Raw genomic sequence first — 22961 nt, 5'->3', positions numbered from 1 at the left:
TACTTTCTTAGCAACTTTCAAATATGCAGTACAGTATTATTATTATTATTTTTTTTACTTATGATAGTCACACAGAGAGAGAGAGAGAGAGAGAGAGAGAGGCAGAGGGAGAAGCAGGCTCCATGCACCGGGAGCCCAACGTGGGATTCGATCCCGTGTCTCCAGGATCGCGCCCTGGGCCAAAGGCAAGCGCCAAACCGCTGCGCCACCCGGGGATCCCCGCAGTACAGTATTATTAACTACAGTCACCATGCTGTATATTACATTCTAGGACTTACTTATTTTATAACTAGAAGTTTGTGTTTTTTGACCACTTCCACCTTCACCCATTTTGCCCATCTCACATGCTCCACCTCTGACAACCACTAGTTTGTTCTATCTGTGGGTTGAATTTGTTGAGTTCTCTTTTTTCTTTTTTTTAAGATTCCACATCGGGATACTTGGGTGGCTCAGTGGTTGAGCATCTGCCTTCGGCTCAGGGTGTTATCCCAAGTCCGGGGATCAAGTCCCACATCAGGCTCCCCATGGGAAGCCTGCTTCTCCCTCTGCTTATGTCTCTGCCTCTCTCTCTGTGTCTCTCATAAATAAATAAATAAAGACTTTTTTTAAAAGATTCCACATATAAGGAAGATATAGTATTTGTATTTCTCTGTTTTGTTTCACTTAGCATAATAGCCTCAAGGTCCATCCATGGAAGATATAGTATTTGTATTTCTCTGTTTTGTTTCACTTAGCATAATAGCCTCAAGGTCCATCCATGTTGTCACAAATGGCAATATTTCCCTTTTCTATGTCTGAATAATTTTCCAGTGTGTATATGTAAATCACATTTTCTCTATCCATTCATCCACCAATGAACGCTCTTGAATATTTTAAATAATGATACAAAAATCAGTGTACATGAATGTCTATATATCTTTTTGAGTTAGTGTTTTGTTTCCTTGGGATAAATACACACTAGTAGAATTGCTGGATCATATGGTAATTCAAGCTTGAGAGAGTGCTCTGTCCTCTCACTGTGGTCTGATTTTCATGGAAGAATGTTCATTCAGTCATTTCCTTCCACAGTTAGGAATTAATTCACCTTGTGTTGCACTTTGAACAGAAACCCAACCCTGACTCTGTATACCTAGGTGTGTTCAATGCTATCAAAAGTAAACTTTTTGATTAGGGCCCTAAACAGGGTGACAAATGAATTGCAACCCTACAGGCTACACGATTGCCAAAAATGTAGCCACATGCCTCCATAGTGGGATCAGTGGTGAATGGACCTCCATGTTGCCATTTTATCCTGGATCAAGTTGCTCAAACAGCCTAAAGGTGAAGCCTGGTAAAAGTCTCTAAGGAATATCTAGATCTGGTCCCCGACTTCCTTGCCTGAAGATATACCACTTGCCTTTAAACACCAACTGTAAGTAATTATAAAAACGGAGAGAGATTGTATTTGCAGCTCTTCTATTAGTCTTTTAAATGAAATGGATTAAAATATTGAAAATGAAATATGTTATTAATTTTGAAAGGGGGTTAGATTGTTAGCCACTTGAAAAACAAAAGTAAAGTTCAGGTGCACTTGACTCCTAAGAGAAACGGTTTTTTACTTCTTTTTTATTTAATTACTTCCCACCTTTATTGACATATACTTGACATATTACTTTATGTAAGTGCAAGGCATATAGTGTCAACACACTACATACACTTACATGTTTCAAAATGATTACCACCATAGCATTAGCTAACACCTCCATTATGTGACATAACTACATAACTAAAAAAGTGACCCAATCTGAAATATTCCTCATGTTTTGGAGGAGAGAAAATTTAAGGTGTACTCTCTTTTAACAACTTTCAAATTCATAATACATTATTGTTAACTATACTCACAGTGCTGTACATTAGATACCCAGAAATTATTCATCTTACATTTGGAAGTTTATACCCCTTGACATTTTCTCTACCCTCCAGACCTTGGTAATCACCATTCTGCTCTCTAATAGTTCGGTTTTTTAGATTTCACATATATGTGAAATCATGCAGTAGTTGTCTTTATCTGACTTATTTCAGTTAGCATAACGTGCTGAAGGTCATTCCATATTGTCACAAATGGCAGTGTTTCCTTCTTTCTCATAACTGAATAATATTTCAGTGTGTGTGTGTATGTGTGTGTCCCTTCTTCTTTATCCATTCATCTGTTGATGGACACTTTGGTCATTTCCAGGTCATGGCTATTGTGAATAATGCTACAAAAAAACATGGAATAGAGATGTCTCTTCAATATTCTTTTTTCATTTTATTTGGATATATACCCAGAAGTGGAATTACTAAATCATAAGGTAGTTCTATTTTTAATGTTTTGAGGAAACTATATTGTCTTCCACAGTGGCTGCGCCAATTTACATTCACACCAACAGTACACAAGTTCCTTTTTTTTAACATACTTGCCAGCACTTGCTATTTCTTCTCTGTTTGATAATAGCCATTCTAACAGGTATGAGGTAACCTTATTATGATTTTGATTTGTATTCCCCTGATGATTAGTGATGTTGAGCATCTTTTCATGTACTTGTTGGCCATTTGTAGGTCTTTTTTAGAAAAATATTCTTCAGTTCCTCTGGAAAAGAAAAGTTTTTAAACAGTGATATTGCTCCACACTCTGAAATATCAAAGTATCCTTTACACTTAATGTATAAGACTACAAAGATGAGCAAACAATTCCTTTGAAGGAGAAGATGAATTATAAGTGATTTAGAGATGTGACCCAGAGAACATATGGGGAAGGGACTCAGGAGTAGGCTGTTCTTTGAGAAAGTATCTGTGGCCCTTTGTGTCCAGATATTGAGGCTGGAGCTCTGACCTCAAAAAAAAGTGACCCAATCTGAAATATTCCTCATGTTGTACCAGTGCTACTTTACAATCACCAGAAAACAAAGCTATAGAAGTTGGACTTAAAACATGCTGTACTGGTGTTTAAAAGCCTGCACTAGGGATGCATCCTGCTAGGGTTCAAATTGTGGCTCTGTTGCTGTGATCCAGAGTAGGGTATTTACTCCTCAAGTCCCTCAGTGTCATAGTGCTGTGACAACAGTAGTAGCAGCCACCTCACATTAATTTAAAGGTCTAAATTAAATAGTTAAAAATCTGAGGGGTACCTGAGTGGCACAGTTGGTTAAATGTCTGCCTTCGGCTCAGGTCATGTTCCCCATACTGGGCTCTCTGCTCCATGGGGAGTCTGCTTCTCCCTATCCCTCTGCCTGCTGCTCCCTCCTACTTGTTCTCTCTCTCTCTCTCTCTCTCTCTCAAATGAATAAATAGAATATTTTTTTAAGTTTTAAAAATGTGAGGTTCTTAGAATGGTGCCAATTATATGATATATTATTGTGCCATCATCATGAAATGCCATAAAAATATTTTAATTTAAAGAAAGGGGAGGAGGGGAAAGATGGCGGAAGAGTAGGGTCCCCAAATCACCTGTCTCCACCAAATTACTAGAAAACCTTCAAATTATCCTGAAAATCTATGAATTCGGCCTGAGAATTAAAGAGAGAACACCTGGAATGCTACAGTGAGAAGAGTTTGCGCTTCTATCAAGGTAGGAAGACGGGGAAAAAAGAAATAAAGAAACAAAGGCCTCCAAGGGGGAGGGGCCCCGCGAGGAGCCGGGCTGAGGCCGGGGCGAGTGTCCCCAGGACAGGAGAGCCCCGTCCCGGAGACGCAGGAGCTGCACCGACCTTCCCGGGCGGAAAGGGGCTCGCGGGGAGTTGGAGCAGGACCCAGGAGGGCGGGGATGCCCTCAGGCTCCCTGGGACACTAACAAACACCTGCGCGCCCAGGAGAGTGCGCCGAGCTCCCTAAGGGCTGCAGCGCGCACGGCGGGGACCCGGAGCAGCTCCGAGGGGGGCTCGGGCGGCGGCTCCGCGGAGGGGGCTGCGGGCGGGAGCGCAAATCCAACAGCGCAGGCCCCGGACCACAGGGCGCCGGACACAGCCCAGGATCCGGCCTCCCCCGGGACAGGCAGAGGCCGGGAGGGCCCAGGACAGCAAGGACGCTCCTGCCCCGAGCTGAGCAGATCAGCGGCCCCGCCCCGGAGCCTCCAGGCCCTGCAGACGGAGAGCTCCGGAGTTCCTGCGGGGGCTGACTCCAGGGCTCCAGGGCTGGCCCCACCACTGGGGCTGTTCCTCCTGGGGCCTCACGGGGTAAACAACCCCCACTGAGCCCTGCACCAGGCAGGGGCACAGCAGCTCCCCCAAGTGCTAACACCTGAAAATCAGCACAACAGGCCCCTCCCCCAGAAGACCAGCTAGACGGACAACTTCCAGGAGAAGTCAAGGGACTTAAAGTACACAGAATCAGAAAATACTCCCCCGTGGTTCTTTTTTTTTTTTTTGCTTTTTGATTTGTTTCCTTCCCCCACCCCCCTTTTTTCTCCTTTCTTTCTTTTTCTTTCTCTTTTTCTTCTTTTTTTTTCGTTTTTTTTCTTCCTTTTTTTCTCTTTCTCTTTTCTTTCCTTCTTTCTCTCCTCTCTTTTTCTCCTTTTCCCAATACAACTTGCTTTTGGCCACTCTGCACTGAGCAAAATGACTAGAAGGAAAACCTCACCTCAAAAGAAAGAATCAGAAACACTCCTCTCGCCCACAGAGTTACAAAATCTGGATTACAATTCAATGTCAGAAAGCCAATTCAGAAGCACTATTTTACAGCTGCTGGTGGCTCTAGAAAAAAGCATAAAGGACTCAAGAGACTTCATGACTGCAGAATTTAGAGCTAATCAGACAGAAATTAAAAATCAATAGAATGAGATGCAATCCAAACTAGAAGTCCTAACGACGAGGGTTAATGAGGTGGAAGAACAAGTGAGTGACATAGAAGACAAGTTGATAGCAAAGAGGGAAACTGAGGAAAAAAGAGACAAACAATTAAAAGACCATGAAGATGATTAAGGGAAATAAACGACAGCCTGAGAAAGAAAAACCTACATTTAATTGGTGTTCCCGAGGGTGCCGAAAGGGACAGAGGGCCAGAATATGTATTTGAACAAATTCTAGCTGAAAACTTTCCTAATCTGGGAAGGGAAACAGGCATTCAGATCCAGGAAATAGAGAGATCCCCCCCCTAAAATCAATAAAAACCGTTCAACACCTCGACATTTAATAGTGAAGCTTGCAAATTCCAAAGATAAAGAGAAGATCCTTAAGGCAGCAAGAGACAAGAAATCCCTGACTTTTATGGGGAGGAGTATTAGGGTAACAGCAGACCTCTCCACAGAGACCTGGCAGGCCAGAAAGGGCTGGCAGGATATATTCAGGGTCCTAAATGAGAAGAACATGCAACCAAGAATACTTTATCCAGCAAGGCTCTCATTCAAAATGGAAGGAGAGATAAAGAGCTTCCAAGACAGGCAGCAACTAAAAGAATATGTGACCTCCAAACCAGCTCTGCAAGAAATTTTAAGGGGGGCTCTTAAAATTCCCCTTTAAGAAGAAGTTCAGTGGAACAGTCCACAAAAACAAGGACTGAATAGATACCATGATGACACTAAACTCATATCTCTCAATAGTAACTCTGAATGTGAACGGGTTTAATGACCCCATCAAAAGACGCAGGGTTTCAGACTGGATAAAAAAGCAGGACCCATCTATTTGCTGTCTACAAGAGACTCATTTTAGACAGAAGGACACCTACAGCCTGAAAATAAAAGGTTGGAGAACCATTTACCATTCGAATGGTCCTCAAAGGAAAGCAGGGGTAGCCATCCTTATATCAGATAAACTAAAATTTACCCCGAAGACTGTAGTGAGAGATGAAGAGGGACACTATATCATACTTAAAGGATCTATTCAACAAGAGGACTTAACAATCCTCAATATATATGCCCCAAATGTGGGAGCTGCCAAATATATCAATCAATTATTAACCAAAGTGAAGAAATACTTAGATAATAATACACTTATACTTGGTGACTTCAATCTAGCTCTTTCTATACTCGATAGGTCTTCTAAGCACAACATCTCCAAAGAAACGAGAGCTTTAAATGATACACTGGACCAGATGGATTTCACAGATATCTACAGAACTTTACATCCAAACTCAACTGAATACACATTCTTCTCAAGTGCACATGGAACTTTCTCCAGAATAGACCACATATTGGGTCACAAATCGGGTCTGAACCGATACCAAAAGATTGGGATCGTCCCCTGCATATTCTCAGACCATAATGCCTTGAAATTAGAACTAAATCACAACAAGAAGTTTGGAAGGACCTCAAACACGTGGAGGTTAAGGACCATCCTGCTAAAAGATGAAAGGGTCAACAAGGAAATTAAGGAAGAATTAAAAACATTCATGGAAGCTAATGAGAATGAAGATACAACCGTTCAAAATCTTTGGGATGCAGCAAAGGCAGTCCTAAGGGGGAAATACATGGCAATACAAGCATCCATTCAAAAACTGGAAAGAACTCAAATACAAAAGCTAACCTTACACATAAAGGAGCTAGAGAAAAAACAGCAAATAGATCCTACACCCAAGAGAAGAAGGGAGTTAATAAAGATTCGAGCAGAACTCAACGAAATCGAGACCAGAAGAACTGTGGAACAGATCAACAGAACCAGGAGTTGGTTCTTTGAAAGAATTAATAAGATAGATAAACCATTAGCCAGCCTTATTAAAAAGAAGAGAGAGAAGACTCAAATTAATAAAATCATGAATGAGAAAGGAGAGATCACTACCAACACCAAGGAAATACAAACGATTTTAAAAACATATTATGAACAGCTATACGCCAATAAATTAGGCAATCTAGAAGAAATGGACGCATTCCTGGAAAGCCACAAACTACCAAAACTGGAACAGGAAGAAATAGAAAACCTTAACAGGCCAATAACCAGGGAGGAAATTGAAGCAGTCATCCAAAACCTCCCAAGACACAAGAGTCCAGGGCCAGATGGCTTCCCAGGGGAATTTTATCAAACGTTTATAGAAGAAACCATACCTATTCTCCTAAAGCTGTTTGGAAAGATAGAAAGAGATGGAGTACTTCCAAATTCGTTCTATGAGGCCAGCATCACCTTAATTCCAAAACCAGACAAAGACCCCACCAAAAAGGAGAATTACAGACCAATATCCCTGATGAACATGGATGCAAAAATTCTCAACAAGATACTGGCCAATAGGATCCAACAGTACATTAAGAAAATTATTCACCATGACCATACTTGGTGAATACTTGGATTTATCCCTGGGACACAAGGCTGGTTCAACACCCGTAAAACAATCAATGTGATTCATCATATCAGCAAGAGAAAAACCAAGAACCATATGATCCTCTCATTAGATGCAGAGAAAGCATTTGACAAAATACAGCATCCATTTCTGATCAAAACTCTTCAGAGTGTAGGGATAGAGGGAACACTCCTCGACATCTTAAAAGCCATCTATGAAAAGCCCACAGCAAATATCATTCTCAATGGGGAAGCACTGGGAGCCTTTCCCCTAAGATCAGGAAGAAGAAGGGATGTCCACTCTCACCACTGCTATTCAACATAGTACTGGAAGTCCTAGCCTCAGCAATCAGACAACAAAAAGACATTAAAGGCATTCAAATTGGCAAAGAAGAAGTCAAACTCTCCCTCTTCGCCGATGACATGATACTCTACATAAAAAACCCCAAAGTCTCCACCCCAAGATTGCTAGAACTCATACAGCAATTCGGTAGCGTGGCAGGATACAAAATCAATGCCCAGAAGTCAGTGGCATTTCTATACACTAACAATAAGACGGAAGAAAGAGAAATTAAGGAGTCAATCCCATTTACAATTGCACCCAAAAGCATAAGATACCTAGGAATAAACCTAACCAAAGAGGTAAAGGATCTATACCCTCAAAACTATAGAACACTTCTGAAAGAAATTGAGGAAGACACAAAGAGATGGAAAAATATTCCATGCTCATGGATTGGCAGAATTAATATTGTGAAAATGTCAATGTTACCCAGGGCAATATACACGTTTAATGCAATCCCTATCAAAATACCATGGACTTTCTTCAGAGAGTTAGAACAAATTATTTTAAGATTTGTGTGGAATCAGAAAAGACCCCGAATAGCCAGGGGAATTTTAAAAAGAAAACCATATCTGGGGGCATCACAATGCCAGATTTCAGGTTGTACTACAAAGCTGTGGTCATCAAGACAGTGTGGTACTGGCACAAAAACAGACACATAGATCAGTGGAACAGAATAGAGAACCCAGAAGTGGACCCTGAACTTTATGGTCAACTAATATTCGATAAAGGAGGAAAGACTATCCACTGGAAAAAAAGACAGTCTCTTCAATAAATGGTGCTGGGAAAATTGGACATCCACATGCAGAAGAATGAAACTAGACCACTCTCTTTCACCATACACAAAGATAAACTCAAAATGGATGAAAGATCTAAATGTGAGACAAGATTCCATCAAAATCCTAGAGAAGAACACAGGCAACACCCTTTTTGAACTCGGCCACAGTAACTTCTTGCAAGATACATCCACGAAGGCAAAAGAAACAAAAGCAAAAATGAACTATTGGGACTTCATCAAGATAAGAAGCTTTTGCACAGCAAAGGATACAGTCAACAAAACTCAAAGACAACCTACAGAATGGGAGAAGATATTTGCAAATGACATATCAGATAAAGGGCTAGTTTCCAAGATCTATAAAGAACTTATTAAACTCAACACCAAAGAAACAAACAATCTAATCATGAAATGGGCAAAAGACATGAACAGAAATCTCACAGAGGAAGACATAGACATGGCCAACATGCATATGAGAAAATGCTCTGCATCACTTGCCATCAGGGAAATACAAATCAAAACCACAATGAGATCCCACCTCACACCAGTGAGAATGGGGCAAATTAACAAGGCAGGAAACTACAAATGTTGGAGAGGATGCGGAGAAAAGGGAACCCTCTTACACTGTTGGTGGGAATGTGAACTGGTGCAGCCAATCTGGAAAACTGTGTGGAGGTTCCTCAAAGAGTTAAAAATAGAGCTACCCTACGACCCAGCAATTGCACTGTTGGGGATTTACCCCAAAGATACAGATGCAATGAAACGCCGGGACACCTGCACCCCGATGTTTATAGCAGCAATGGCCACAATAGCCAAACTGTGGAAGGAGCCTCGGTGTCCAACGAAAGATGAATGGATAAAGAAGATGTGGTTTATGTATACAATGGTATATTACTCAGCTATTAGAAATGACAAATACCCACCATTTGCTTCAACGTGGATGGAACTGGAGGGTATTATGCTGAGTGAAGTAAGTCAGTCGGAGAAGGACAAACATTATATGTTCTCATTCATTTGGGGAATATAAATAATAGTGAAAGGGAATAGAAGGGAAGGGAGAAGAAATGGGTGGGAAATATCAGAAAGGGAGACAGAACGTAAAGACTGCTAACTCTGGGAAACGAACTAGGGGTGGTAGAAGGGGAGGAGGGCGGGGGGTGGGAGTGAATGGGTGACGGGCACTGGGGTTATTCTGTATGTTAGTAAATTGAACACCAATAAAAAATAAAATAAAATAAAAAGAAAGGAAGATGCTAGCAATGATCTAAGGTGGTTTATTGAAGTTTGTTCATCAGAACATAAACACATTAAAGAACTATACTATAACATCAAAACAAAACAAAAAAAAACAATACTACTCTCATTGGCTGACATCCACATCATGGAGATGTACATAGAAATAAAATATCATCCTAGGTAAGTCTGCCGTGTACCTATACAACTATAAAGTTTAATGACTATCACAATTTCTGGAAAGAAATATATCAGAATAGGAATTCGTAGAAGAACTGAGGCCCGAGAAACAGCAGCAGTGACCAAGACCCTGTCACTGATTCCATTCAATTAGACTCAGAGGTACAATTCCCCACCACCGTGGAAGTCATCCACACTCTACCTGTTGTGAGGCACGAACCCACAACATGTTCCTGAAGTTCTTCCTTCAGAAGTCAAAAATTCCGTCCTTCAGTTTACCCTCCACAATCTGTTTCTATGAAATTACCCCAGGCACTCTGAAGAACCAGAGTAAACCCACCAGATTTGTTTACATAGATCCCTCAGTTGAGATGCAGAGCTGAGGAGCATTTTAAAAATTAAAAAAAAAAAAAAGACTATTCTCTGGAGAAAAATATCATTATATTCTGATTACAGAAAAGCATCATATCAGTTGAAAATTGGGAAAATACAGAAAAGAACAAAGAAAAGAAAAGGCAACTGTCATTGTATCCTAGTTACTCATCATCCCCAAAACTTGACAAATCCTGTCTTTTCACTCTTACACATTCTAGTGGTTGGATAGTTGTATTGGGGGTTTAATTTTTTATTTAATTTATTGATTTGATCTATTCTCTGGTAATTAATGATGTTAGTATCTTTTCATGTATTTCTTGGCCATGTCATATTTGTGAAGTACCCTTTCAAGTCTTTAGCCCATTTATCTCTTGGGATGTTAGTCTTTTCCTCACGGATTTGAAGGAGTTCTGTGTATAACCTGGATATGACTCTTTTGAGAAATACTTTCTCCTACTTTGTAGATTGCCTTTTTATTCTCTTAAGGTGTTTTTGATGAACATAGTTCTTCACTTTAATTTAATCCAATTTCGTGATTGTTTTCCTTATGGTAGATGTTTGTTTTAGTCTATTTAATAAAGGTTGGCTTTTCCAAAGATCATAGAAATATCCTTTCATGTCCTTCTAAAAGCTTTATTGTTTTACTTCTCACATTTAGATCTACCATCTGCCTAGAATTGGTTTTCAGGTATGGCATATGATGAGGTGAGAATTCAGCTTCTTCCAGATGGATATACAATTTCAAGCACTATTTATTGGAAAGGTTGTGCTTTCCTCTTCTCCTTTGCAGTGACACCTTCTTCATAAACCCAGTAGCTGTCTCTGTGTGGGTCTGTTTGTGGATTCTCTCTTCTGTCTCATTGGACTATTTGTCCTTGCACAAGTACCACACTGCCTTAATTCATGTGCTCTTATAGTAAAACTTGATATGACGTCGTTTCAGTTAAAAGCATTCAGATTTGGGGCCATAAACAACCAAGGGATAACTTGATCTGAACTCATAAAACTTAATTTATATGCTAAGTGCATAAGAAACCAAACAAGAAGAGGCCAGAGGTGAACAGATCTGCTAGAAAGTTCTGCAATATCATACTTCATCTGAGGGGGATGTGGAAGAAGCCAACATGCGGAGCAGTTTCTAACTGGAAATTCTTTGATTGAAAGAACCACAGGTTTATTCACTGCTTACAGTTGCATTCCGTAACTATATGTTAGATGAATAACCGATATTGTTAAGTAGAGGGCCTTCCCCATCCTTAGTCCAAGATGATGTTTCAGATGTGTATGCTGGTGCTACCATGACCAGAAGACAGCTCGTGACAGGCAAAACACGCGGCGCAGGGTCGCTCTGATTTTGGCAGAACCTTACTTAGCAAGTGGTTGGAAATTATGGTTTTGTCAGTTAAACAGTTAATGTGAGTTAATGCTGAGAACTTATGAGTCAGCCAAGGTTCCAAGAGTTAACAGCACTGGAGTAAGTGAGGTTGTCAAAGAGAAGAGAGCAGAACGAAGAAAAATGGATCGAGATTATAGAAAGAAAAAAAAAAAAAAACTTTGGAAAACAAGGAAGAGGTGTCAATGAAGAAGCATCCGGAGGTTCAGAGTCAAAGGAGACAAGAAGACATTGGCAGGAGGGGTGACCAGGGTTTAAATTCCAGGAAGAAAAATACTAGGTCACAAATAAGATTGGGAGTCAGCAGGACTGTAGCGGTTCAGAGATTATTTACCACAGGGATGGATTCTAATTTTCAGGTAGCCAAGGCCATTAGGGAATATACTCTGCCTCCATGGAAGTATGCCCTCTAGGATAAGGCACGGTAGAAATAAATACACACATAGCTGGACTCTAGATTTCCGTTCTCTATGCATTCAGGTTTGACTGAATACACTTTGGGAAGAAGGCATTTTAAAGCATTTGCCCCTGGGGCGCAGCGGTTTAGCGCCGCCTGCAGCCCAGGGCCTGATCCTGGAGACCCGGAATCGAGTCCCACGTCGGGCTCCCTGCATGGAGCCTGCTTCTCCCTCTGCCTGTGTCTCTGCTTTTCTCTCTCTCTCTCTCTCTCTCTCTCTCTCAATAAATAAATACAATCTCTATGAATAAATAAATAAAATAAATAAAATCTTTTTAAAAAATTAAGCATTTACTATGTAGTAGGCAAGGTGTTTTCATTAACATTGCTGTTTTTAATCTTAAAACATTAGTTGGAGACAGGAACAGTCACCCTCATGCTGAAAGTGAGTCAGACTAAGAAGCCAAGCAAAGGAAGGAGAACACTAAGGGAGCAAGAGTCTATTTGGAGCTGGATGCATCTGTTCCTGAAGCCAAGTTCCATTTTCCCACAGGTCCAAGTGTTTTAGACTCTCTGTAGCACCAGAGGAGCTGCAGCAGCGTCAAAGCCAGGTTCAGCCACCAGGCTCAGTTACTGACAGGCATGCACAGACGCTAGGCAGTGAGCTCAGAGGAAGGAACGGTGTGTTCATCCAAACATCCCTGAAGTTCACATAAACTCAAGGGAGCTGAGATTTGCAGAGAGGTCAAAGCCACATTTGACCTTGTTTATATTTCTTTCACCTCAGGCCAGGTCACAGGGCTTGTTCCCGTTTAGTACCAATTCTCACAGAAATGGCTCCATCTTGTGTTGATGCCAAGAGCTCCCAGAGGAACTTTACCTCCCGAAGGCCCCACGTGCCTCAGACACAGTAGTAATTTGAGCCTCTGCAATTGCCATACCCAGGGAATGCTGCCCTGCTTCCTTGGAATGTACTTTATGTGCCCACTGACCCTTGATCAGAACTTTGGGCTGCTGATTTTCAGCTGGAACTTGAAGGTAAGAATATGGCTTAGAAGAAATCCTTAACTTGATGATTTTTTTTTTATTTCTATTATCATGATGTACTTACTGCTGTATAGACAGAAGTGATTAACTAAAGCCAGAGAACGTTTTAAGGAACCTAAAAGGTAAAAGAGATTTATAACCAAGATATCAACCTAACAGTGGAAAGCCTAGAAATTCAGGACCCAGAGGCAAAAATCTCCAAAATCCCTGTCCTATAATACCATCTCTCCTTCCCACCTGGATCTTCCCCTACATGCTGAACCTACAAAGGGGATTAGACCAGGTCCCTGAGCTCCAGGAGAACTAGACACGAAAACAAGTAATTGCAGGGCATTTACATTTCCTAAAAAGCTCTAAAGTCCTGGCACTCATTTTATGCACCAGTTAAAATGAGTTATTTATACAAGGCACTAAGCCCAGCACATGGCTATCTCAATAGCCAATTATTCTGGAGTAGTATGGCCCACTTCTCCTGGTTTCCTCATTTTGTGCATTTAAAGCAAAAAAAACTTGGGACTCCTGGGTGGCTCAGCGGTTGAGCATCTGTCTTGGGCTCAGGAGTGATCCTGGGGATCTGGGATCAAGTCCCACATTGGGTTCCTTGCAGGGAGCCTGCTTCTCCCTCTGCCTATGCCTCTGTCTTTCTCTGTGTCTCTCATAAATAAATAAATTAAAATATTTATTTAAAAAATATAGTAAAAAAACTTAAGAAATGGGCAGAAAATTTAAGTGGATATTTCTCCAAAAGAGATATATGAATGACAAATAGGCACATGAAAGGATGCTCAACATCACTAATAATTAGGGAAATGAAAATCAAAACCACAGTGAAACATCATATCATACCTATTAGGATGGCTAACATAGAAATTAAAAAATTTTTAACATATACTTAATAAATAAAAATAATAAACAGAAAATAATTAGTGTTGGCAAGGCAAGGGTGTGACAAAATTGGAACACTTGTGCCTTTCTGGAATGTTAAATGGTGTAGCTACTGCAGAAAACAGCATGGCAATTTCTCAAAAATTTAATGTTCTCAAAAACATAAAATTATCATATGATTCAGCAATTCTAATTCCAAAGAATTATAAGTAGGATCTTGGAAAAATACTCGCTTACCAGTGTTCATAACAGCATTATTTACAAAAGCCAAAAATTAGAATTAACCCAAGTTCCATGCATGGATGAATGGACAAACAAAATGTCACATATACACATGATGGAACATTATTCAGCCTCCCTGCTACAGCATGAATGAACTCTGGAGGCATTTGGCTGAGTGAAATAAACCAGTCACAATAGGACAAATAGTGTGTGATTCTATTTATATGCAGGACCTAGAGAAGATCAATCTATAGAGACTGAAAGTGGAAGGGGATGGGGTAAAAGGGCAATGGGGAGTTCATGTTTAATGGCATAGTTTCATTTTGGGAAGATGAAAAAGTTCTGGACATGGATGGTGGTGATGGCTGCACAACAATGAGAATGTACTTAATGCCACTGAACTGTACTTAAAAATGGTTAAAATGGTAAATTTATGTTATGTGTATTTTACCACAATTATTTTAAAAGTGCCCTCTGTCTTCTGCCCACAGGGACCTCCCCTCTCATTGCAAGACAGTATGGCCCTGGCCACAGCATTGGAGGCACAGCTACAACTGAGAGAGGTGGCAGGCATCCCCCTGCAGGCTAGCACTGTGGACAACTGGAACCAGATCCAGAACTTTGAGGCCAAGCCAGATGATCTCCTCATCTGTACCTACCCTAAATCAGGTGATTGTGGGACCAGGGGGACAATCAGACTTCAGCCTGTGGAGTCAGCAAGGGCTGCTCACATCAGTTAAAATCCCCCTCAATACAGTGCACTCATTCAAGGAAAGCTGCTTCTTTTTACTGGCCCATGATGAGGTGATCTTGGGATGCTTAGTGTCCCTGGGTTTAGCCAGGGTCAAGCATGATAGGGTTAGGGGACCCAGCCTGCTGTCCTCTGTCATGGACAGCTCTTGGGTGACAATGTCATGTGGCTTTGCCTCTGCTGCTCTTTCTCTTCATGGAGACTTCGTGGGTTTTTCTCACATGGCCATCCATCTGTCATGGCTGACAGGATCCTGACCTGAGGGGAGGTTGAACCAAACATCATTAGTCTCCACATCCCCTTTTCTCCCCCAAACACATAGGACAGATTGTCTAACAGGTTTCTCCTTCTCATCCTTTCCACATGGGTTCCAGGGACTACATGGATTCAGGAAATTGTGGACATGATTGAGCACAATGGAGATGTGGAGAAATGTCAGAGAGCCATCATTCAACACCGCCATCCTTTCATTGAGTGGGCTCGGCCACCCCAGCCCTCTGGTGAGAGCTCCCTGCGTACTGCCCTGGCTCCTTTCTTTTAAGATCTTATTTTTTAGAACAGTGTTAGGTTTACAACAACATAGAGGCACAGAGATTTCCTACACGTGCACAGCCTTCTCCATTGTTCAATATTCACTCCTCCCCCAGATTGTATTTGCTACAATTGATGAGCCTACACAGACATGTCTTAATCACCCAAAGTCCATAGTTCACATTAGGATTTGCTCTAGATGTTGTATGTTCTTTGGGTTTGGACCAATGTATAATAACGTGGATCCAACAATGTACCACCATACAGAGTAGTTTCACTGCCCTAAAAATCCTCTATGCGCCCCCTCTTCACCCTCCCTTCTCCCCAGCCCCTGACAACCACTGATCTGTTTACTGTCTCTACAGTTTGCCTTTTCCAGAATGTCATATAGTTGGAATCATACAGTACATGAACTTTTCAGACTGGCTTCTCTCACTTAGTAATGTGCACTTCAGTTTCCTCCATGTCTTTTCATAGCTTCAGAGCTCATTTCTTGCCAGTGCTGAATGCGATCCCATTGCTTAGATGTACACAGTGTATTTATCCTACTGAAGGGCAGTAGGCTCTCCTGTGGCTGTCCTTCTTCGTTTCTCTTCCTCTCTCTCCTGTCTCTGTTTTCTTTTCTCCTCTGTTTTGTTTCTTTGTTCTTCCTCCCCTCTCATTTCTATCACCATGGGTTTCCTCCTCCTTTCTTCCTCTTTGTTTCTTTCTACAAATTACCTAAGTTTGTTTGCCAAAAATGAATCATCAAGTAAAATGGAATCTGCCTTATTTTCTTTTTCAATGCTCCCTCTGACCATTGCTGCTGTAGAACATACAGAGAGGGTGGAAAGCTATATGTGGAACACTTCACACTCTCTTCTTTCCTTACTCTACCCATACAAATTCCCAGTGGAGTCAAGGAGGTGCCAGATAACTAGAAAAAATAGTGCATTTGCAGCCAACTATTTCTGTTCTGTAGGGAAACTTTTTAGAGTAATACTCAACCCAGAAATTTTTTTCTTCACACCAAAAAAAAAAAGACAATCAGAAGGCAAAAGAAGCCATTCCAGGTAACAGGCAGCTACTGGATGCATTTTGCAGAACAGAGATAGGAGGAAGGCCTACTTTTCTGTTTCAGCATTGTATAGTTCAGCACAATAAAAAAAAAAATGGAAACACACCTAGCTAGAGCCACAAAACTATAAGCAATACAACTCTAGTGTGGAAGTTTAATTTGGAGAAAGTGTGGACAGATAAATCTACCAATGCCTTGCCCAGCTGCTCAGACTCCTCTGGTCCTTAGTTCCTATCCGTCTGGTTGACCACTAGCTTAGCAATCTAATGCCTGGTCTGACCCCTGCTCTGAACTACCTGTGGGGCTCTGACCCCACACACAGGGTCAGAGCCCCACAGCACTGCCTGCTTAACTGTGATCCCACTTTGGCAGAGTCAATATGTGTAAAAAGGTTAGAGCAGTACCTGGGACAGAGTAGATCTTATTTAAGTGTTAAGTATTACTGACCACCTCTTAGGCTAAATCCTTTGCCCCACAAAAGCATGTGTTCCCTGAAGCATCCAAGCCCAGTGTTTGATCTCACTTCTACATCCCACACCTGCCACCATTGTCTTACCTCTGACAATTTGGGGGATTAAAGAGAGGGGAAAAAAAGCCTAAGCATGATTTCTAGTGAGGATTCTTGACAGTGGGGAGCAAAGTATCCAGTCACTAAGTTATCATAAGAAACAGGATAGAACTTATCTCAAGGCAATGCCAGGAGCTGCAGAATTCAAGAAAAGTCGATAACCAAGAACCGAGCATGGCACATCATATACAAACCAAGATAGTTTCTTAAAAATCAAAGTGCCTCATGTCCAAAGAGATGACAAGCAGTTAAGGCTTTACAGTCTTTCCATCCAGGCAGTGGTTTTATTTCAGAGTACATGATCCCTGCCATCAAAGGCAAGGACTTACCATTAGGAGGGTAGGATGGTTGTCCAAATAGACTGATGGGAGCTGGTCAAGTATACTGACCACACTCAGAGGATTCAGGAGTGGACGAACACTGCTGGATATAGTGCAAGTTTGTGTCCCACATAGCGAATCTCCCTCCCAGGCCTCCTTCCACTCCCCCTGCCCCCCACACTACCACCACCTACAGCTAGAGAGCTGTTTGACATCAAAGGTATTGCAGGGCTGACCTAATGAGGGCAGGGCTGGGAAGAAAGAATATATAGATGAGATCTAGGAATAACCCTTTCAGCTCAACAAGCATTTATACTACAGGCCCTAGGCTGTACTTATAAGACTCTACACCTCCACTTGCCCTCAATAATCCATGGTCCAATGGAGGAGACAAATGCAGACCATATGATGACAAGCAGTGGGTATGTTGGGTGGAGTTAGCATAGGACTTCATAGGACTTCACCATTGGCAGGGTAAAGAATGGGCCTGAAGACCAATGCCTGGGAAGGTGACACCTGCAGTTACAAGCTGCTACTGCTATTGCTGTGTCTCTCCTGCCAGACTGCAAGTTCCTCACGCAGATGATGAGAGCCAAAAATGACTCCCTTGGCCCCCTTCCTTCATGGGTCAGGCTCAGGAATCAACTCTGTGGCTTGAGGTGTGTTCACGGACACTCTCTCCTGCGCTTCTCAACCCCAACCCTAAGGCTGAGCACTCATGTCAGTGACAAAGGAATAAGGCCACCCAACCAGCTCCTCTGAGGTACTGATGTGAGAGAGAGAGAGAGAGAGAGAGAGAGAGAGAGAAATGTATAATTTACCTGAACCTGTGAAAAAAGACATTCGTGGATGCTCCATGTAAAGCCCTAAACCCACAAAATTTCTGTCTGCTATAGGGGTTCTTCAGCAGCAAACTTTGAAACTGGAGCTGGGTCAAGCCTGCTGGGAGAGTTGCATGTAGGAGGAGGAAAGCCTAAGCGTACCAGCCTCCTTCCCACATAGAGGTCATTGGGCCCCAGAACTAAGGGGCAAACATGCTCAGGTCATCACAACCTCTCTCTCTCTTCTTCCTTCTCACCTCTCTGTCCTGTACTCCCTCTGCACTTGGGCCTCTGGAAAGCCCCATTAGTTTCTTGCCTGGCTATACATTTAAAGGCTGTTTGTAGTGTTTCAATCAGATTTTGCATGTGTTTTATAACAGGACAGGTCTTCATAGTGTCCAGGCCACCATACTACTAGCAGTGGAAGTGTCTGGAGAGACTCTTAAAGAACAAATGGGACCAACCAGGTGCCCAGAGACATAGACAAGAAGGAAGGGGCCTGGAGCAGCAGGATGAATGTAGATAGCTCTGAAGGGGAACATGTGAGCAGGAGACATGACAGAACATGAGGAAGGGAGCTAGAGACAGGACAGTTTTACACGTCTTGCTAAGGAATATAAACTTTAAGTATAAACCAGTGGTTTTAAAAAATAAATAAATAAATAAACCAGTGGTTTTCCAATTTTTCTTTTCAGTACCAGGATTTTTTTATTTAAAAAAAAATTGTTGGGGCCCTGTCATCCAACAATTCCACCTCTGGGTATATGCCCAAAAGAACTAAAAAACAGAGACTGGAAAAGATAACTTGCACACTCGTGTTTATGACAGCATTATTCACAACAGCCATGGATGGAATCAACCAAAGTGTCCATGACAGATGAACAGATAAGTAAAATGTGATACATACATGCAATGAAAGACTATTCAGCCTTAAAAAGGAAGGAAGTTCTAACACTGGCTACAACATGAATAAACCTTGAGGATATTATGCTAAGTGGAATAAGCCAATCACAAAAAAAGATGAACACTGTATGATTCCACTTTTATGAGGTAGCCAGAGTAGTCATAGAATCAGAAAGAATAGTGGCTGCCAGCGGCTGGGGGAGGGTGGAATGGGGACTTAGTGTTTAACAGGAATGGAGTTTCAATTTTGCAACATGGAGAGTTCTGTAGGCTTCTTGCACAACAGTATGAATGCACTTAGCACTACTGAACTGGACTCTTTAAAAGGATTAAGATGGCAAATTTTACTTTATATGTATTTTACTACAATTTTTTAAAACTACTAGGGATTCCCAACATATAAAATAAGCAAAATCAAAAATGACCAGAATGAAGCACATCCTTTCAACTCCACTTTGAATCCAGCCTCTTAAACACATAGCTTGGGGAGCAAATGTGAAAAACCACCTTGAGTATGGAAGGTTTCCAAACAAGAGTCACGTGGTCTGAGCTGCTCAAAAGCAGCAACAATCTGAAAGCACCAGGGAGCATTTACATTTTCAAGTGTAGGTAACAAGACCAGTTCCAGACCTACTCCCTCCTAGGGTGAAGGGCCTTGTCTTCCTCCTCTTTACTGTGATCTGCAGAGATTCTTGCTCCTCCCAAAGCCGGGGATAATAACCAAAGCCGTAATGCTCATACAGACCACGTGGACAATTTATATCAGCAAGAGGGCAGTTTGGACTAAGTGACCTTACCTGGGATCCAGCTTTTTACAAGTCAAACATAACAACAGCACTCTCAAGATGTCTGTCAGGGGCATCTCCTTCACACCTTTCTTTCTACCCCCCTTGCCCATCTTTGGAAAACCAACCACTCACTGGAGTACTCAGGGATGAAGAGATGTGGAAAGCCAGTGTAGAAGGTTGCTTCAGAGCTTAACTTGTTGATACACATTTACAATAAAATGCTTCTTTATTACCAGGTTTGTTTCCCTCCTACATTCCAGCAGCCTTTCTGACCCTTCATATAGAGGCATTTTTCCCATCAACTACATATCAGGGTCCAAATTCAGTGTGTCCCTGGACAACATCAATGTACTCCAGATCCTTGGGGCTGATTCATTTCTCATAACTAACTCTGTTCACTTTGCATAAGCCTGTGATTCCACTAGAATGGAAGCTTCTTAGAGAAAAGGAGCATGTCTTCTTTAACTTTTCCTTTCTGCTGTATTAGACTCAGACCCCAAATCCAACATGTGTCTGACCGCGGCTGGGGGGTCCTTCACACCAACAACAGACTGTCTATGACACCAGCCATGTGTCCTACAATTCAACTCAAATCTGACACTACCTACCTGCAGATGGTATCAGATCTCACAGGTGAAGTGCTCACGAAACTGCTCTCCCTGCACTTTAGGTGCCAACTGCAAGTAGTAGATTCCCAGGTTACCCACAACTTCTGTCCAACTTGACTACTAATCAGGTGTTCCCACAACCCTCTCTTTGGCTAGATGGAAGAGACACCTCAGACAAACCATAGGGAGAGGACTCGAAGCTTCTATGCCTTCTTCAGGCACCATCCTCCCCAATCTCATGTTCATCAACCCAGGAGCTCTCAAACCCTGGACTTTGGGGATTTAATGGAGCTTCATCACACAGGCATGATCTATCATTTATTTCATTTTCAGCCCTTCTCCCCAATTTGGAGAAAATTCCAAGCTTCTAATCATGGTTGGTTTTGCTGGTGACCAGCCCCCATCCAGGAACCTCCCCCCTGGAGTCACTTCATTAGAATAGGACACACCTGGGGCACCTGGATGGTTCAGTCAGTTGAGTGGCTGACCAGATTTCGGCTGGGGTCATGATCTCAGGTCGTCAGCTTGAACCCTGCATCAGGTCTGTGCTGAGCAGGGAGTCTGCTTGGAATTCTCTCTCTCTCTCTCTCTCTCTCTCTCTCTCACCATCCACTCCTCTCCCTGATGATGCATGTGCACAGTCTCTTACTCTCTCTCAAATAAGTAAATAAATCTTCAAAAAAAAAATAAAGAACAGGACACCCCTATACCCAAACAACAGGGGTTTCAGGAACTCTCTGCCAAGAAGCAGGGGCAGAAACAAATATAAATTTTCTATTATCTCACATCGCTTAACCTCAGTCTATGCAATGATTGCACAGAGCGGGTGCCCAGTCAGTGTTTTAGAGTACAGAGTGGAAATCACGACTCACATGCCATGAAGTACATGTGTTTTTAGAGATGAAACAAATGACTAACACGTAGGTCAGGTACATGGCAGCCTACTGCAGACATGCAGGGATGGGCGCTATCTAGAAGGCAAGAAAGACTTGCACTCTGGTCCCCTTGGCTCTGCCACAACAAGACCTAGCTTGTCCATTCTCAGCTTTCATCTCCTCATCCTTAAAGTGGCATATTAATTGAAGCTCCCTTCCAGTTCTCTAGCTGTAGAAGTCTACAAAAGTGGTAGTCATCTCAATAATCTCATTATGAAATCAAAAAGGAAAGTCAAGAGATAAGCAGAAAACGGGAAGGGAGGTGTTAGGACATTCTGGACAGAGCCCAAAATATAAGTTTCCCATGCAATGCTTGTACTATGCAGATGTTTCCTCTTGATTTACTTAAAGGGGTGGAAAAGGCCAACGCAATGCCCTCTCCACGGATACTAAGGACTCACCTTCCAACTCAGCTGTTGCCTCCATCTTTCTGGGAAAACAACTGCAAGGTAAGACAGCAACAGCTTCCCTGGGGACAGGCAGGAAACTGGGGCCTCCTGGGAGCAAACCATCCAGTCCCTAACTCACAACAGTGTCATTATATTTACTCTTCCACCATCTCTGATGTATTAACTGTTGATAAGCAGGAAAATAAAATGTAAAGTTCTATCTATACTCAGCAGGATATTCACCTGAAGGATTTCAAACAAGACATGAAGGCAAAAGCCAGACTGAATTTTTGGTATGAACTGGAGACACTGAGTGTTCAGAGTGACGCAAGGGTGTGAGCAATTAAGAGAAGAAACAGAGCAGAGAAGAAAAACTGAGGAGAAAGAAAAAAAAAAAACCCTAAATATTGTTTAAAAGGGTGGAGCAATGTTTCTTAAAGGGAGCCTTGGCTCTGGCCTCTCACAAAATCTGGGCTCTGTATTTATTCTGGGACTTTATTTATTCTGCACTCCAGTGCCTAGTCAGCTCCTGGCACAAAGAGGACATTCAGATGCTGAATGACAGCAAGTGAGTGGCTGTAGAGTGAATGGAGGTGAGGGGAGAAACTGAGGTGTCAGCCAACACTGGTAAGAAAGTTTTCTCCAAAGTGGGAATAAAGGGGACAAAGGACTAACATGGGTGTATTTCTAGGGAACAGTAGCAATCACGGGAGTCCTTTCAGCCCAGTTGTCTCAGGGAACAAGAATCTCCACTTCTGGATTATAGCCAGCTAAGTACCCTGAGAGCTTCTGTACGAAACACCTTGCAATAATACATAACACACGACAAGTTTCCTTGTAAATGTGTCACTGAGATCCAGAGAGAGGAAAGGAAATCTCTAAGCTCCTCAATGAAAAGGAGAGGTCACTGAGCCTGGAGCTGTGCTGCAGGTATTTGACGACCTGAAGAAGCCAGCAGCGTGGGATTCATGGCTTGGGTCTCATGGAGTCAAAGAATGAATCTCAAGGACACAGGAGAATGAGCAAAGCGATAGACGTCTATTAAGCAGAGATACAGAGCAAGCTCTCAGAAGCGAGCGGGGTCCTGACAGGGTTGCCACCAAGGGCTTGTAGTGGGAGCTTTTATTGAGAACCTAGCCTGGGAGCCCATGGCCTTGAGATTCTTGTGCTGTCTTGGTTTGAGGAGGGATATTGATAACACCTTAATGATTTATTTCTTTGTGGTC

General features: G+C 42.1%; 1 protein-coding gene and 1 long non-coding RNA gene across 3 annotated transcripts in view; one reads left to right on the top strand and one right to left on the bottom strand.

Annotated features, from left to right (window-relative positions):
• Nucleotides 1-1189: 1189 nt before the first annotated feature.
• Nucleotides 1190-22961, top strand: part of SULT1C2 (sulfotransferase family 1C member 2) — a 28966-nt gene continuing 7194 nt past the window's right edge. Inside the window, exons 1-5 of one of the 2 annotated variants that reach the window (XM_038550862.1) lie at nucleotides 1190-1411; nucleotides 12698-12948; nucleotides 14556-14733; nucleotides 15190-15315; nucleotides 21698-21795. In XM_038550862.1, coding sequence (XP_038406790.1) covers nucleotides 12763-12948; nucleotides 14556-14733; nucleotides 15190-15315; nucleotides 21698-21795 — 588 coding nt within the window. In that variant the 5' untranslated portion in view covers nucleotides 1190-1411; nucleotides 12698-12762. The remainder of the gene's footprint in view (nucleotides 1412-12697; nucleotides 12949-14555; nucleotides 14734-15189; nucleotides 15316-21697; nucleotides 21796-22961) is intronic. The other variant, XM_038550863.1, reaches the window with a different exon arrangement.
• Nucleotides 14050-22961, bottom strand: part of LOC111097683 — a 145868-nt gene continuing 136956 nt past the window's right edge. The window contains exon 7 of the long non-coding RNA XR_005365710.1: nucleotides 14050-15073. This is a non-coding gene — a long non-coding RNA (uncharacterized LOC111097683). The remainder of the gene's footprint in view (nucleotides 15074-22961) is intronic.

The sequence above is a fragment of the Canis lupus genome, chromosome 10 (genome assembly GCF_011100685.1).
Source record: "Canis lupus familiaris isolate Mischka breed German Shepherd chromosome 10, alternate assembly UU_Cfam_GSD_1.0, whole genome shotgun sequence".
Taxonomy (NCBI): domain Eukaryota; kingdom Metazoa; phylum Chordata; class Mammalia; order Carnivora; family Canidae; genus Canis; species Canis lupus.
This window is presented reverse-complemented; position numbering and strand designations above follow the sequence as displayed.